General features: G+C 45.1%; 2 protein-coding genes across 3 annotated transcripts; both read left to right on the top strand.

The window, feature by feature from the left end:
• Window positions 1–1,124: 1,124 nt before the first annotated feature.
• Window positions 1,125–6,370, top strand: LOC307048564 (uncharacterized protein C1orf54 homolog; the record flags this gene model as incomplete). 2 transcript variants are annotated; one of them, XM_079697677.1, is made up of 6 exons in its annotated part: window positions 1,125–1,179; window positions 2,372–2,455; window positions 2,871–2,929; window positions 3,346–3,456; window positions 5,568–5,669; window positions 6,340–6,370. In XM_079697677.1, the coding sequence occupies 5 exons, from the start codon at window positions 1,134–1,136 to the stop codon at window positions 5,664–5,666; spliced, it is 399 nt and encodes a 132-aa protein (XP_079553803.1). The 2 variants fall into 2 exon arrangements, with proteins under 2 accessions (XP_079553803.1, XP_079553802.1); XM_079697676.1 differs by lacking the exon at window positions 6,340–6,370 and having other exon boundaries at window positions 1,134–1,179; window positions 5,571–5,666.
• A 2,829-nt stretch (window positions 6,371–9,199) lies between these two features.
• On the top strand, window positions 9,200–13,058 carry CIART (circadian associated repressor of transcription). Its single transcript, XM_079696907.1, has 5 exons — window positions 9,200–9,571; window positions 9,739–9,814; window positions 10,047–10,125; window positions 10,261–10,363; window positions 12,430–13,058. Exons 1-5 carry the CDS (start codon window positions 9,215–9,217, stop codon window positions 12,955–12,957), a joined length of 1,143 nt encoding a protein of 380 aa, XP_079553033.1. The 5' UTR covers window positions 9,200–9,214; the 3' UTR covers window positions 12,958–13,058.
• Window positions 13,059–17,263: the final 4,205 nt, after the last annotated feature.

The raw sequence follows: 17,263 nt of genomic DNA on the forward strand, positions 1-17,263 counted from the left end.
TCAAACCTATCTTGTTCATTGGTAGTTCCACAGAGACTTGCATAGTGTCTGACTCATAGTAGATGTTGAATGAATGTTTATTAACTCCCTTAAAAAAAAATACCTGCATTCTTTTCTTATTCCCTTGCCTCTGAACCCTGAATTGCCTATCAGACTAGGCCTAGCACACTGTGCCTAGCACATACGTTATGTTTGATGTTTCTAAATTGAATTGAATGAAAATGGGAAATATAAAAGCAGAGAGAAGGATAAGATGAACTCCACCCCTATAGGCTAGAATGAAGGGGACATACCAAGTGACTGAAAGTGAGAGAAGGGGTGTGGCATATACAGCAGGGAAAGAGACTACCTGCTTCCTCCCTTTTCCCATCCTGTGTGCAGAAAGTTGAGAAAGAGGTGAGGTGAGATCAGTACTTAGCAGAGAGGAAGTAACGAGTCTTAACTGAAAGTTGGGGTTTTTTTTTTTTTTTTTTAAATCAGAAGCAATGCAGCAGGTGCTTGGAGAGTCAGACAATGATGTTGATATTGTTCCCATACTTCATAGTCCGAGACACGCAGAGAAGGGAGACTATTTTCAGTCTAGAAAGAAATTCTCATCCCTTCCTCAGAATATTTTGACAGTGAAGAAAGAGATTGTGATGAAGCCTCAGAGGTAAGGGCAGCTCTGGATAGTGATAGTAAGTTAGGGACAGAGAGAGGGAGGGTGAGCTTTTTGTGAGGACTGGGAACAAGGAAGGAAAGTAGGGGAGAGGGGAAACTCCTTGGTAGGCTGGGGTTTTTGTTGTTGTTTGGTTTGGGTTTTTTTGGGTTTTTTGTGGGTTTGTTTGTTTTGTTTTTCTGGAAGTGGCAGCAGGAGGCCTGAATGGATCTAGTCTAGAGCCAGAGGGTCTCAATGAACATGTTTCCATCAAAGTTCACTTTGCCTCTGTTGATCTGGGCAGCTGTGGCTGAGGACCGAACTGGTAGTAACTGATGGCCCAGTCAGTCAGCAAGTGGGCGGGGAATTCCCCCCCTGGGAGAAAGATTGCTGCAGCTCCTTCCCTGCTTTGGAGGAGGGCAGAAGGCGGGGTAAGTTTGGTGGGAAACGCTGTAATTTCCTTTTTTACTTTCAAGGCACTAGTGCAGAATCCAGAATGGATGTCCTCTTTGTAGCCATCCTTGCTGTTCCACTCATCCTGGGTAAGTACACGTCTCTCCCTGAGCTTTTGAGCCAGGTCTTCTACCATAAATGGGGTGGGAGAAAAGAAAATGAGGAGAGGGCGGGAGGTGCAGTTCAATAAGGAGTGATACCACTTTCTCAGCTGTGTTAGATGTCAGGGCAGAGGGGGAACCTGGAAATTAGGGCCAGGAAAAGGGGAGGAGAGCATAGTCCTGTCAAAGAAGAGACAGCTGACGGGGATGGAGCCCCAGCCATGGGGAGGTCCTAACAAGAGTGAACTCAGCTCGCCATCACCACAGAGTTGAACAAGATGAGAAGGACTAAAGTGAGAGTGGAGGGAGGTGGACTCTTTGAAGGTGGGGCAGTCTGAAACAAGCGAGAGAAGCCAGGGTATCTTCTTTCCCAGCGAGCTGGAGAAAAACTTTGTACTAGTAAAGACACAGAAGGGGTGGCCTTTAGGATAGTGAGTACTGTCTGCCTTCAGGGACAAGGTCCCCAAAGTAGTTTGGCTCCTTCCCTCCTTTGTTCCCAGTCTGCCAGGTGCTCTCATTGTTTCCTTTTCCTCCAGACTCTGTGTCATTGCTTGGGGTTAAGAGAGAGCATTCAAGGAGCTTAGGGAAATATTTAGCAGGAGGCCTAGAATTCCTGACCCAATCAAGTCCAAGCCACATATTTTTAATCCTCGAAAGGAAGAAAAACTAATGCAGATGGATCATTTAGTCCAGCTGACTCATTTTAAGAAAGCGGATGTTAACTGGCTTGTTCAGAGATATTCTACTAGTTAGCATTGAAACTGGAACTAAAGCCCAAGTCCAAAAGGCTGTGTGTGTGTGTTAGTTGTGGGAGACACTGATAATAGAACATCTCCCACAAATACAGTAGGTTTAGAGCATACTGAGGAGTGGATTTGGAGGTCTTAATTTCTGGTGTCCCTCTGCTTCCTACCTTTTTAAGGCTTAGTTTGGCTTACAGTGTGTGAAGGGACCCGTTTTCTCTTCTGGGAGTTCCCGGATTGAAAGGGCACAGTGTAACAGGTCTCATCAGAGTTATGGAGCCCAGAAGACTGAGAAAGGTTTAGAGGTACAGAGGCAGGGAGATAGTAGAGTGGAGGCAGAAGGAAAGGAAACTGATAGAGCTGAGGTCAATGTCAGGTGTCCTTCTATTGCTAAGGAGTTCCAGATGCTCCCTGACCTCTAGTCCTTGTCCCCCTAGGACAAGAATATGAGGATGAAGAAGGACTGGAAGAGGATGACTATTATCAGGTGGTCTATTATTACACAGTCACCCCCAACTATGGTGAGTATGTATAAGGTTTTGACCCTTTGCAGGATGGTGAGAGGTTTGGGTGGTGCTCAGTTCTGACACTTTGACTTTTCCTTTACAATGGTATAACTAGGTCAGAGAGAAATGTGGCTATGAGCAAAGACTATCAAGCTCATGATGTTATGTCTCCAACTAGTGATTTTCAATCCCTTAGAAATTGGTTGAAACAACGTGAAATTTTTCAAATTTGTACATGATTTTAGACACCAGATTAAAAATATAAATGCATACACGTTCACAAACATTTTAACATCAAAAGTTCATTAGAATTATACCAGTAAATTTTACAACTTGAGCAAATTGAAGTATTCTGAACAATTTCTTTCTCTTCTCATTTCCAGATCTAGTGCTACCTTTGTTACTACTAATTTTTTTTTCTCCTCCCCAGATGACTTTGGTGCAGACTTCACTGTTGATTACTCTATGTTTGAGTCAGAGAACAAGCTGGTGAGTGATATCTACATGACCCTCTAGGAGGATCAGGATAGGTAACAGTTAAAAAGAAACTGGGCATTGTTGAAATGTAAATGATGAACAGGAATAAAAATTAGTTAGGTGAACTGAAACTAGGTAGTGAGCCCAAAACAAATTTGTTAACCAAAGCTGGGGATGAAGCCAGAATGCAGTAGGTTTGCTAAGACACTGAAAGGGAGGAACAATCCTTGAGTCAAGGGAAATGGTGAACGGGATCGTACATAATCCATGCAAACATGAAGTAGGGAAGATCCCTGAGTTTAAGTCTTGGGGGATGGGGAGGGGGGAGAAGAGGTGGTGAAGGAGAAAAGAACTCTAAATAGAAAATCTATGAGGATGTTGGATGGAGGCAGTAATAACTCTGTGTTTCCTAATCCTACTGAGGGCAGAACAAGTTGGATAAGGAGGTAAATGAAGCAGTAGAGACTACCATAAGTCGTGAAACAGACCCTGCAGACCATCAGAAGCCTGTAACAGAGAAACCAGTGACAATGGAACCAGTGAGTGGATTGGGGATAAGCGGGGGAGGGAGACAGACAACTCTTACCCTGGATGGATCCCAGGGCTGGTGATGTGCAGCAGAGGGAGGGTTTGGTGGATGGGGGAGCCAAATAACTAGTACTACAATGCAGGTGTTCATCTCAGCTTGGCCATCATCTCTTTCACTGAGATTTAATACTAACCCATATACAGAACACTGGGAAGATTTGGTGCAGTTAAATTTCAGTTGAATAGTATTTAATGTGTAAGTAACCTATGCCTAAAGCTGCTGGTGATGCTGATGATGATGAAAAAGAAATCTGTGATGTTGTTAGTGTCCTCAAAGTATTCATAAAACTCAAGTTTACACTTATGAAACATTTAAAACAAAATGAAAAGATTTGTAACAATGTTAAATTGCATATACATTTGACAGCATATGACAAACAAGTACTTTAGGCTGTGGAAGGAGAGACACTAGCACAGGCTGAAGTTGTCTGGAAGGCTTTTAGGAGGTAATTATGCTTGAAATACACTTTGAAGAATAGGTGAGCTTTTGATTGGCAGGAAGTTATGAAAGGATGAAAGCAATTAGGGGGAAGAATAGTTATTCCAAGAGTGAAAGAGCTGCATAGACAAGGGGGATGGAACCAGCAGGTTATGTTTAGTGGATGGAGTATGACTGAAGGAGAGGGTATATGGAAAGGAACAGTGGGAAACTAAGAAATAAAATTTACAATGCTCCAAATATTTGCTTGGTAATCTCACATATGGGAAGATAGGGCCAAATTACAGAGTCTGAAGTATCAGGGAAGGTTCAGACTTATAAGCAATAGGGAGCCTAGTACGTTCTTCAGTGTGGTAAACACACAGTGAAAGTGGTATTTTCGAAAAATGATTTATCTGGTTGTATGAAGGATGCAGTGGAGTGGAGAGAGACTCATGAGATTTGCATCATTCCAGAAACAATCCATTAAAGGGCTGGACTAGGGAAGTGGCATTTTGAATGGAGAGGAGAAAAATAAGAAATATTTTGAAGAAAATGCCTTGCTCCAGTGATAATTTCATATGGGCAATAAATGAGAAGAGAGTTAAAATAACTTAAAAGTTTTAAACATGGATATCTGGGAAAATGGTTGACCAGAATGGGAACTGTGGGAGATTAGAGTGATTTAGGAGTGAAGTTATAAATTTGGTATTTGCCAAGCTGAATTTATAGTGACAGCCCCATGAGGGTGTCGTAAAGGTAGCTGAATTAAGTCAGTGCTACAGTTCTAAGTGCAAAGTCACAGTTACAAAAGTAGAGCTCATTAGAGCCAGTACACACAGAAGACCAAAAGGCCAATGACTGTGCCGGTAGTTAGTAGAAGAGGAATCAACAAAGGAAATGGAGACGAGCTGATTGGAGAGGTAGGCAGATAGCCAGATTTGTATTTTAAAGCCTAGGAGAGAAAGCTTAATACAATCAATCAAAAGCTCCCAAGAGGCCAAGGAGAAGGAGGTGATTGATAATCACAGAGAAAGCAGTTTTAATTGAGTGGATGTAGCAAAAGCTAGATTTTGTGGAGTTAGAGCGGGAATACATTGTGAGGAAGTGGAGGGAGAGGATAGACCGACCATCTGAGAAATCTGGTAATGCAAAAAGAGAAGCAACAGCTAGAAAGGGCAACAGGATCAAAGTGCAGTCTGAATATAGTTGAACACAGATGGGAAGAATTAGTAGAAATGGAAAGCTGATGCTTGACAAAGACAGATAAATATTTTAAAGTGTATAGTAGGCTCCCTTTAGATTGTAAACTCCGTGAGGACAGAACCACTGTCTTAATTATATTTATGTCCCCCCTATGGCACCTAGCACAGTGACTAGCATAGTGTCATGCACATAGCTTAAAAAACAAAACAAAAAACATCTCATTGAATTGAGTCAGGTCTCCCAGGTATGGTCAGGAATGGCTGAAAGGCACAGAGGAAAGGACTTCTTATAGTGATGGGGAGGAGGGCTGGATCTTTCTCTAAGCTCAGAGGAAAGAAGATAGAGATTGGTGTAAAGAGATGGCTATCCTTCCAGAGTGGGAGGTGGGCAGTAGGAAGGGTGACACTAGCCTACTATGAGGGGATGTCTGTATTTTAGCAGAGTCCAGATCTGAACAATGCTGTATCCAGTCTGCAGAGTCCTGGTGCACTCCTCCTGTCCTGGGCCCTCGTTCAGGGGGGGATGTATTTCATGTAGAAGGTGAGAGTGCAGCCACTGGCCTTGGGGGAGTCTGTGAAGCAATTTTACCAGTATCTCTGGCTCGTGTTTCCAGCCTGGTCAATTCTCTCTGAGCTGCTTAAAGAGGGATCACATATAGAAGAATCTTATCTAACTTTAAGGAGGTTTAGGAGATGTTGAGGCAAAGGCCTTTGTCATAAGAGTCATTACTTTTTCTTAACTGGGAGAATTTCAGGACCTCCTAGAGCAGAAGCAGGTGGAATGGAGAAGAAACTTCTCCAGGTTTCCAGTCTGCCTTGAGGAATCAAAGCTGGTTCCAGCCTGGCCTGGTTTAAGGCTCTTCAGGTGCTAGAGGGGAAAATGGGAGGGGCCCTACAACCTGGCAGAGTCAAGAGGCAGAAGTGGGGGTGGTTCCCTAATGTAGGGGAGAGATGGTGGAAAGGGGGAAGGAAGAGAAACCTGTATTATAGGGAAGGAATTTAAGTTGGTAATCTAAATAACTATGGGCATGAAGGGGTTTAGCAGAAGGAAGGAGTAAAGAGGGGAGGGGGACACATCTAGTGGATGTCATGGGGAAATCTAGCTCAAAATAAGAAATCTGGGGGGTTTCCATAGAGGTGGGAGGGGCTTCCTGAGTCCCCTGACCCTGTTTTTTTTTTCCCTTTCTTCGTTTTTTTTTTTTTTTTTTTAGGAGAGGGAAGGCTGCTACGACTCATTGGATGGGGATTTGGGAAGAGGAAAGTGGAAGATTAAATAAATAAATGAAGTAATCTGGTTACTCTCTACTCTTTTATGAGGATCAGTTCTAAAGCTGCAACACTGAAGAGAGCACCAGGATATAGGTGTGGGAAGGGTAGATTAGAAAGGGAGTTAGGTGACAGTAGAGTTAGAGGGAATTTTTAGGGCTGTGAAAAAATAAACCCTGAAATTTTGGGAAGAATGGAGAAAAACACCCACAAACAACAGGTTTATTCACAGCCTATAATTCCCTCTAATTCTACTGTTTTGCTTTATCATATATGGTGTTGAGACAGTATGTTTGGAGAAAGAAAGTTGAAGTTGAACCCTTTTTTCCTTTTTATAAAATAAGCACATTGTTAAACATGTAAAATATCAAAAACTACTTAGAATAGATTTTTTAAAGTTCACACCCTCCTCCCCTTATCTCCCCCCTCCAGCCCCTAACTATGTACCTTTTCAGTTAGTAATTAAGGCATTCGGGGACAAACTGTTTTTTTCTTTTTATAAATTTATTTATTTATTTTTGGCTGCTTTGGGTCTTTGTTGCTGCAGGCTTTCTCTAGTTGCGGCGAGTGGGGGCTATTCTTGGTTGCGGTGCGCGGGCTTCTCATAGCGGTGGTTTCTCTTGTGGTGCACGGGCTCTAGACGCGTGGCCTTCAGTAGTTGTGGCTTGCGGGCTCTAGAGTGCAGGCTCAATAGTTGAGGCACATGGGCTTAGTTGCTCCGCAGCACGTGGGATCTTCCACGACCAGGGCTCGAACCTGTGTCCCCTAAATCGGCAGGCGGATTCTTAACCACTGCGTCACCAGGGAAGCCCAGGGACAAACTTTAGAAAGAAAAAAATTTTTTCTCCTTTTATCCTTCGACCCTAATAAGAACTGGGCTGCCCCCTTGCGGCCTCTTCGATGTTATAGCTTCAATCAGCCCACAGTCCCTGGGTCCTGTCCCCTTCTCTCCACTGTGCTCTCAATACTGCAAGGGGGAGTTCCCCGGTGGCTTAATGGTTAGCACTACGGGCTTTCGCTGCGGTCACCCGGATTCAATTCCTGGTTGGGGAACTGAGATCCCGCAAGCCTCCCGGCACAGCAAAAGAAAACAAACAAACAACAAAACAAAGCACTGCAAGGGCCAGTGAATAGTAAACTCCGGACTTGCCACCCTCCGCCCTTCAAATCTTCTCCAGAGGACAAATGAAGAAACTGAAGCTGGACAAGTACATAATCTAGGAGATAGAGACCTACCCACTCTCCTTTTCTTGTGCTAAGAAACACAGAACTAAGGGCGCAGGGCCCGGGGAACCGGGGTAGAAAAGTCAGGAGCAACCCAGCGGGGCTTTGACCTCTGGAGTCGTGACGGGCTGGCATCTGAGCTGGTAACGTGCGTGGCGGGTTACATAAGGAAAGGGCTGGTGGAGCCGCCCCAGCGGGAGCCGGGGAAAGGACGCGGTGTTCTCGGCAGCAATCCCCACCCTCCTCACCCAGCAGGGCAGGAGGCACCCAACTTGTAGGAGGAGGAGGAGGGGAGGGTGAAACAGAGACCGGGGAGTCACGAGAGCTGGGCCGCCGAGAGGGGGAGAGTATACATAGTGGCACACATCCATTCTCTCACACACGTTGCAGACGCAAGTCGCTGATCGTTTCCACGTGCTGCACTCGTGAGCTGAGGCGCTGAAAGAGGAGGCAGAGGGGTCGGTTCCCAAGGAAGAGCCATGAGTCCCACATCTCAAGGCTCACCCCTTAGGTCACACAACCAGTCTGCACACTCCAGCTGCGCGGCTCCGGCACACCACCATCCTATTTAAAGCCACAGGCTCCGCCCTTTTCCTCCCCTCCCTTCTTTTCCACTCTTTTTCCATCCTCCTCCTTCTCTCATCACCGGGTCCTCCTCGCTAGCCGCATGTAGGGGCGGAGCACGGAATGCTTACCTCCAACCAATCGTCACCTGACTGCCTCTTTATTGGCCGAGCCCCTGTATGCTGTAGCAAATGGAATGTGAACTTCAGTAACGAGAGTCACGTGCCACCGGCTAGACAACCAATGAGGGTGCGAGGTCTGTGTACGCCGGGGGAAGGCACGTGCGGAGCTGCACGTGTCTGGGAGGGGGAAGGGGCGGGACCCAGTGGGAGGGAGGTGGAGGTGGGTAGCCCTGACCCGAGAGTCGGAGTAGGAGCTGGAGAAAGCCTGGGTTGAGCCGACCGACACAGGTGAGGAGACTCAGGTCAGGGAGCGATCCGCGCAGGAGGATCAGACCCGGTGGGAGTGGGCTTAGGGACCCAACGCGGATATTGGTATTGCGAGGGATCGCATCACGTGGCAGGCGCGACTGGAGATGGTCCGGCGCAGGGATCCTGATCAGAAAGATTGGCAAGAGGAGGGAGTTTGCTGCCGGGTCCCTAGGTGGGTTCGGGTGCCGCAGATTTCCGGCTTGCCGGTGGCGTGGTCTCAGGTAGAGAGGCTCGCTGCGGGGTCAGGATGAGACCAGAAGAGGCGAACCGGGGAAAGGTGTCAAATCATTATATTTACTCTGAACTGAGGGGAAAGAGTCTGTGTCAGGATAAGAGCTGCTCTGCGGAGGCCAGAGAGGCAATCCAGGTTCTTAATGGAGGAGGGGAGGCGGGGAAGATGACTTTTTAAATTGTCCCTGAGACAGGTAATACTGGGGAGGGAGAGAAGAGATATTATGATCGCAGACAGTACACCCTAGTCTCCCAGTCCATTTCCTAATACTCAGATTCTGGTTTCAAACTCCCTTGCTTTGCTCTTCAGTTGCAGGTCCCGATGTTTGGGTACTCCGGGAGCTGCTCTCCGGCCCCTACCTCTGAACCCATGGATTCTCCATCTAGCGTTTCTTCCTACTCTCTTTATTCCTCTTTTTCCACCTCCCCAGTGAACAGTGACTCTGGCTTCCCCTCCGATAGTGAGAGGGAGGACAAGTGGGCCCATGGCCCCAGGCCAGACACTGTTGGTCAGAGGGGAGGTTCTCGGCCCAGCCCTGGTCCTATCCGCTGCAGGCAACGACCCAAGGTTTCCAGTAAGCAACCTACAGCATCTCACTCGGAACAGCGGGGCTTGGCTTCTTCTATGTCAGGATCTGGGGTCAAAAGATCAAGAGGTGGTGAATTGGAGACCAGTCTAAACATCCAGGGTTGTACCACAGAAGGAGACCTGCTCTTTGCTCAGAAGGTAAGAGAAAGCTGGGGAAAGGAGATACGACCAAGTGGTTTAGCACCCAGTTGGTTGGTAAGGACCCCATGAGGATAGTATTGGCTCTCAGATTGGGAGATGGAAGAATAAGTACTGGTGTGGGCAGTTCTTGGTCTTCTCATACCCTTTGTCCCGTTTTTCTACAGTGTAAAGAGCTCCGAGGATTCATACCCCCTCTCACAGACCTACTGAATGGACTGAAGATGGGTCGATTTGAGAGAGGTAGTTATCTGATTACTTGCATTCATTTGAGCTACATTCATCTCTCTGTCCCTCAAAATATGTTTTGAATGTGTATTTCTCTTAAGTCTTTGTTTGGGGCCTGGAATGATTCGCTTTTTCTCCTGTGACAGTTTCTTTAGGTGAATCCATTTTAACCCCTTCTGTCTTTTCTTTACCTGATTAAATTCTTGAATCTCAATCCTTGAGCTCTCTTTCTCTTTCCTGACCCCAGGATTGAGCAGTTTCCAGCAGAGCGTGGCAATGGACAGGATCCAGCGTATAGTAGGTGTTTTGCAGAAGCCACAGATGGGGTAAGTCCCCTTGATTCTTTCCTCAGTACTTCATAAAAAAGGAGCTCTTTCCTCAGTACTTCATAAAAGAGGAGCTATCTCCAGTCCTGTCCTGTTGCTTTTTTCACACCTAATGGCTTTTTTTTCCCCCCACAGAGAGCGTTATCTAGGAACCCTGCTACAGGTAGAAGGAATGTTAAAGACTTGGTTTCCTCATATAGCTGCCCAGAAGTCATCACTGCATAGTCAGCTGACCAAGGTGAGAACTTATAAACCTGAGGAAAAGGTGGGGAAATAACCAAAGAAATGAAGGGCACATGCAGAAATGTGCTCCCTCTTCCATTTTCTTTTGGATCTTTTCATCTTTTCAACAAGTTTTCTTTTCAGGGAAGGGAATGCCTAAGCTTCCTTCATTGTCTTGATTTCTAGGTGTTTTGGGGTTCTATTTTGTTTGGATCATTTCAAGGAACTCCATGGAATTTAGCCCTGTTCCTCATGTTGTAGCTTATCTGCTTTCTGCATAGATACAGAATGCTTTTTACCTGGCCAGATGAATCATGCAGGAAGATTCCTCAGCTTCTCTCTGCAAATCTTTTCTCTTCTGCTGCCCCTAAACCCCTTTCCCTCTCCCTCTTTTTACTCCTTCCCAAGTACCCTTGTATCCCTCTGGAAGCATGGGTTTTGAGGACTGGTCACAAGAAGTACATCACTGGGAGGGGTGAAGGCACCCATGGGGTACCCATAAGGAGAGTGTTGCAAAGATTCTTTTATTATTATTATTTTTTATTTATTTTGGCTGCGTTGGGTCTTCGTTGCTGCGTGCGGGCTTTCTCTAGTTGCGGTGACGGATGCCAGTCTTCGTTGTGGTGCGCGGGCTTCTCTTGTTGTGGAGCACGGGCTCTAGGCGCACAGGCTTCAGTTATTGTGGCACGCGGACTCAGTAGTTGTGGTGCACGGGCTTAGTTGCTCCGCTGCATGTGGGATCTTCCCAGACCCATGTCCCCTGCCTTGGAAGGCGGATTCTTAACCACTGTACCACCAGGGTAGTCCCTGAAAAGATTCTTAGATCTAGTGTGGAATGACCTATTTTCTGTGCCTTCAAATAATAGAGTATGTAGGGGGCACTCAAATGATAGGGAGAGAAAAGTCTCCTGTAGCTAATGGACAGTTCTTGTTTTCAACTGCTGTGGGAATAATTGATTTAAAAATAAGCAGGAGGGGACTTCCCTGGTGGCACAGTGGTTAAGAATCTGCCTGCTAACCCAGGGGACACGGGTTCGAGCCGTGGTCTGGGAAGATCCCACATGCCACGGAGCAACTAAGCCGTGCGCCACAACTACTGAGCCTGCACTCTAGAGCCCACAAGCCACAACTGCTGAGCCCACGTGCCACAACTACTGAAGCCCGTGTGCCTGGAGCCCGTGCACCGCAACGAAGAGTAGCCCCCGCTCACCACAACTAGAGAAAGCCCGCGCAGCAACAAAGACCCAACGCAGCCAAAAATAAACAAATAAATTAATTAAATTAAATAAAAAACAGGAGGGGGACTTCCCTGGTGGTGCAGTGGCTAAGAATCTGCCTGCCAGTGCAGGGGGCATGAGTTCGAGCCCTGGTCCGGGAAGATCCCACATGCTGCAGAGCCACTAAGCCCCTGTGCCACAACTACTTACTGAGCCTAAGTGCCACAACTACTGAAGCCTGCGCGCCTAGAGCCCGTGCTTCGCAACAAGAGAATCCACCACAATGAGTAGCCCGTGCACCACAACAAAGAGTAGCCCCTGCACGCCGCAACTAGAGAAAGCCCATGCACGCACAGCAACGAACACCCAAGGCAGCCAAAAAAATAAATAAATAAAATAAATTTATTTTAAAAATTAAAAAATAAATACATAAACATAAGCAGGAGGATCTTGCCTGCATATTAATCTACACTTCTTAAGGAATTCAACATAGGAAATTAGAACTTAAAATACAGAAATTGGGAAATGATGATTCCAGTTAAAAATAGACTTTTTAGAAAGAAGTTCTAAAATAAATTAGTTTATAAATAGTGAGAATCTATGGGACTGTTTGTTTTATTTTGTATACATGTGAATAGCCAGCGCCTATATAGTGTGTGGTACAAGAATTTGTTAAATAAATGAAAGTACAGTTTGGTTACTAAAGCTTTTACTTAATCATGGCCTGACAGGAAATTATCTATTGCATAAAACAAGGTATGTTAGCATTACAGAGTTCCCAAGGAAAGCAAATGTTTAAGCAACCAGGTGAAGTTAATCTGAAAGCTTTCTCACATAATTTTTTCTCTTTTCTCCCCGTCCCTAGCATTCTCCAGGCCACCACAGTTATCCAGCTGCTTCCTCTCCTGCACTTTCTGTGGAAAAGATGGACCAGACACAGCTAGGACAGCTAATATTGAAACCAAAGCAGCCTTGGCACCTCACTGAATGGCCAGCTATGAACCTCACTTGGATCCACACTACTCCAATTTGCAATCCCCCTCTCAGTTCCCCAGGTACCATCTCCTTTAGCCATGGTCCTTTAGGCACTGGAACCAGCATTGGTGTCATCCTTTTCCTCCAGCATGGAGTACAGCCCTTCACCCACTCAGCCCCAACCACTCCAGTTCCATCTACTACTACGGCATCTCCTGTCATCCCTGGTGATCCTAAGAAACTATCTGGAGAGGGGCCTTGTTGCCACAATTTGCCAGTAACTCTGCCATCAGACTGGAGCCGTACCCCATCCCCTCCTGGTCTACCCACCATGACCAGAGAGATGACCATGGGAGACCTAGAACAGATGAGAAGCCATCCTTCTGTTGCTCCTGATGTCCATCCTCTCAATCCCTAATGCAGGACTTGAGACTGTAGTTTCTAATTTGTGTAAATATATGTCTCTCTATATACTTTTTTAACTGTTAATGTGTGAATTTGTGTTGAGGGAAGAGAAATCCTTTCTGATTAAATAAATTTTATACCTAAACAGTTTGCTGACTGGGGGAAATTGAAACCTTCTGCCTCGAATACCAATATTTATCCTCTGAGCTGCAAGAAAGAAAGGGGATGGGAATGTTTGTGAACCCGAGCTCCACCAAATTAGAAGTCTGGATGGGACAATATACGTCCTGCGGGAGAGGAAAAGGGACTCTCTGCTGCTATCTTCCTAGGGAACACCCTTGGGACAGTTACAGGGTTCAGAGTTGGGTTGTTTTTTCATTCAGGCTCAGAGACTAGTACCTTTCTGTTTGTGTCTCTCACTCTTGTAACCTTCCAGCTGGCCCAGACTAGCAGGTTCTACTGCTCTGGGGTAGCTCTTTGCCTTGTTGGGAGCTGTTGATGCTTGTGGCTAAATGCATATGTAATCTACTGCTGCCAGAGGAGGGACACAAAAGCCCGAACAGCCACTGTGGTTGCCAGTTTTGAAGAGGAAGCGGTGCCCCAGAACTGTCAGAATGGGAAGTCCCCTCAGATGCTGGGCCTCCTTCTTCAAAAAACTGCAGCTGCTAAATGTATGCTACCCAGTGTCATCAAAGGGCAAAACTGAAGTCTGTGAATTTACCTACGTCTACCCTTCTCCACGTATTACTCTTTCTGATTTGTCACAGTTTCCATCAAAACCATGTCCTCTCCCAGCCTTGGCAATGTTTCAGGCTACTTAGTCATTTTAGTTATTGCACATTGGCTACTTAGCATATTTCTCATAGCTGGTTATACATCTTTCACCTGTTTCTCAAGTCCTCTGTTCTCAGTGAATTATTGTCTCATTTTATTTCAGACAACATGCCCTCCCCTTAAGGCAAACTTCTCCAGTTGTGCTTTTGATTACCTTGCACCTCTGGAACTTTTGCTGAGTCACTTATGCCCTCTTTACCTTGTAACTTCCATTTGTTATTGAATTATTTATTCTTTCTTTTTCCTACAAGTAATAATTATTCCTCCTGCAAGTATGATCAGGTACCCCCTTCTTGAAAATATCTCTCGAGGGACTTCCCTGGTGGCACAGTGGTTAAGAATCCGCCTGCCAATACAGGGGACATGGGTTCGATCCCTGGTCCAGGAAGATCCCATATGCCATGGAGCAACCAAGCCCATGCACCATAACTACTGAGCCTGCGCTCTGGAGTCTGTGAGCCACAACTACTGAAGCCCACACTCCTAGAGCCCGTGCTCTGCAATAAGAAAAGCCAATGCAATGAGAAGCCTGCGCACCAAAATGAAGAGTAGCCCCCATTCGTGCAACGTAGCTAAAAATAAATAAATAAATTTTAAAATAATTTTTTAAAGAAAGAAAATATCTCTTGAGCCCAATTGCCCTCTTTCTCATCTTTTCTCTATAATTCTTGACAGAGTAGTCTAGGGACTTCCCTGGCAGTCAGTGGTTAAGACTCTCTGCTTCCACTGTAGTGGGCATGGGTTTGATCCCTGGTCAGGGAACTAAGATCCCCCATGCCATGCAGTGCAGCCAAAAAATTAAAAAACAAAAACGAACAAACAACCGCCCCACCAAAAAAAGAGAAGTCTAATCATACTCTTTCTGACTCCTTTCCACCACTCAGTCCTTAAATTCTTGCAGCGTAGCGTCCACTGCTATCACTCTACTGCACCTTCTTAAGTCACTAAGAAGATCTTACAGAATTAGAGTATTATAATGTAGCTTCCATCCAGTCAATAGCTAGATCCAGGGGCTTTTACAAAGCCTAGGTACTCCATGCTCTCGGTATCATTTGACACTCTTGGTAATGCCTACTGAAACTCTCCTCCCTTGGATCCCATATCAGCATGCTATCCTAATTCTCCTCTTACCTATCTGGCAACAACTTCTATATCTCTTAATAGCCTCACTTCTGCCCACTCCAGAGTATGCATGTTCCCTTAGGCTCAGCCCTTGGCTCTTTTCTCTAACTACATTCCTTCACTTCAAGGTTTCATCTCCTTTCATGGTTCTAATTATTGCCTCAACTTAGAAGACTTCTGAAGCTTCATCTCCAGTCCCAATCTTTCCCGAGATGACATACTGAATGTCTACATTTCTGCTGGACAGTTCCATTTACATATTACTAACAGTTAAAACATTGAAAATTTCAGCATTTTAGAGCCAAGAGGGTACCATCTGTATCTAATTCAACCCCTTCATTTTATAGATGAGAAAACTTAGGTAGCTTGTGTAAGACAACACAATGTGTCATACAGAACTCATTTTCCAGTCTGGTACCTTTTCTAGTGCTCACCAATCAAACTATTATCCTTCTTTTAGAGATGTCCTGTTCTGCCTTTTTACAATCTCTTTTTCTTCTGTTAATGATGGTACCATCATTTTTCTTTTAATTCTTTGAAATATTTATTTATTTATTTATTTATTTATTTATTATTTATTGAGGCTGCGCCGGGTCTTAGTTGCGGCACACGGGATCTTCGTTGCCGCGTGCAGGTTCTTTAGCTGTGGCGTGTGGACTCTTAATTGCAGTATGCGAACTCTTAGTTGTGGCATGCTGGATCTAGTTCCCCAGCCAGGAATTGAATCCAGGCCCCCTGCATTGGGAGCACGGAGTCTTACCCACTGGACCACCAGGGAAGCCCCAGTACCATCATTTTTCTATATAACTAGGCTTAAAACGTAGTGTATTTAATCACCAAATCCCTTTTATTCTGTATTTGGAATGTCTCTTGAAATCTGTTTCTTCCTATCCATTCCATTGCCACCTCTCTGGTCTAAAGCTTAACTATAGCAATAGCCTCTCTTACCTCTAAACCCTTTTCACTGATAACAAGATTAATCTTCCTGGAACAATGCTTTGCATGTCATTACCTATTCAATGGCTCCCTGGTATTTTGAGAAGAAAGTCTAGAACCTTTAGTCAAGGTCTCTGTTTCTCCCTCCACTCCCCTGTATGATCCCTCTGTTCCAGGTTTTTGTTTTTTGTTTTTGTTGTTTGCCCTGAACACTGTAAGCCTTTTTGCCTCTAAACTCCTGTTCATGCCATTCACCTTGCCCAGCCTTTCCTGCTTCTGTTAACTAATCCCTACCCTTCTTTCAATGACTAACTCAAGTCCTTCTCCCAATTATTCGCTCCATTAAAGATATATATGCTTAGTTTTTGGCCCTTTACTCCATCAAATGAAATCAGGTACATAAACTGCTTAGTACAAGGTTTGGTATATTGTAGGTTCTCAAAAATGCTACTTTTCCTCTTCTTATCTTTCAAAGTATTCTTATATTTTATCCCATTTGATTCCCATGACAAATTTTGTGTGATTGACAGCAGATATTAGTTCCATTTTACAAATGAGAAAATAGACTGAGCATTTAAGTCAGGGGTCAGCAAGAGCCAGATAGATATATGCTTTGTGGGCCATACATCTCTGCTGCAACTACCCAACTCTGCCATTGTAGCCCAAAGCAGCTATACCTAATATATAAACAAACAGCACAGCTGTGTTCCAATAAAGTTTTATTTACAAAAGCAAGAGTGGAGCTGGATTTGACCGGTAGGCAGTACTTTGTAGACTACTGGTTTAAGTGACTTGTTCAAGGTCATATGCCTCAGTATCAGAACTTGCGTAGAATCCAGATCTCCTGACTTCCAATCCAGTGCTTTACACTATATTATGTTGTTGCCTATATAATTTATTTTGCATTCAATATATGCTACCTTGTTTTACTACTTATTTTTTATGGCTACTTACTGTCATTGGTAGTCCAAGAGTCAGTGGCATGACACAAAGTAGGCATTCAATAAAAGTTTGTTGATAAGCATACTCATGTCCCAGTCTAGCTCTGTTTTGGTACTTTGAACCTGGCTTACTCTAAAGCAGGCTTCAGGGGTTTTTTTGTTTTTAGATTTTTTTTTTTTTTTTTTGTGGTATGCGGGCCTCTCACTGTTGTGGCCTCTCCCGTTGTGGAGCACAGGCTCCGGACACGCAGGCTCAGCAGCCATGGCTCACAGGCCCAGCCGCTCCGCGGCATGTGGGATCCTCCCAGACCGGGGCACGAACCAGTGTCCCCTGCATCGGCAGGCGGACTCTCAACCACTGCGCCACCAGGGAAGCCCTGTTTTTAGATTTTTTTTAAATAAATTTTTAAATTTATTTTTATTTATTTATTTTTGGCTGCATTGGGTCTTCGTTGCCGTGCGCAGGCTTTCTCTAGTTGCGGAGGC

The sequence above is a fragment of the Hyperoodon ampullatus genome, assembly GCF_949752795.1.
Source record: "Hyperoodon ampullatus genome assembly, chromosome: 2".
NCBI classification, from domain to species: Eukaryota; Metazoa; Chordata; class Mammalia; order Artiodactyla; family Ziphiidae; genus Hyperoodon; species Hyperoodon ampullatus.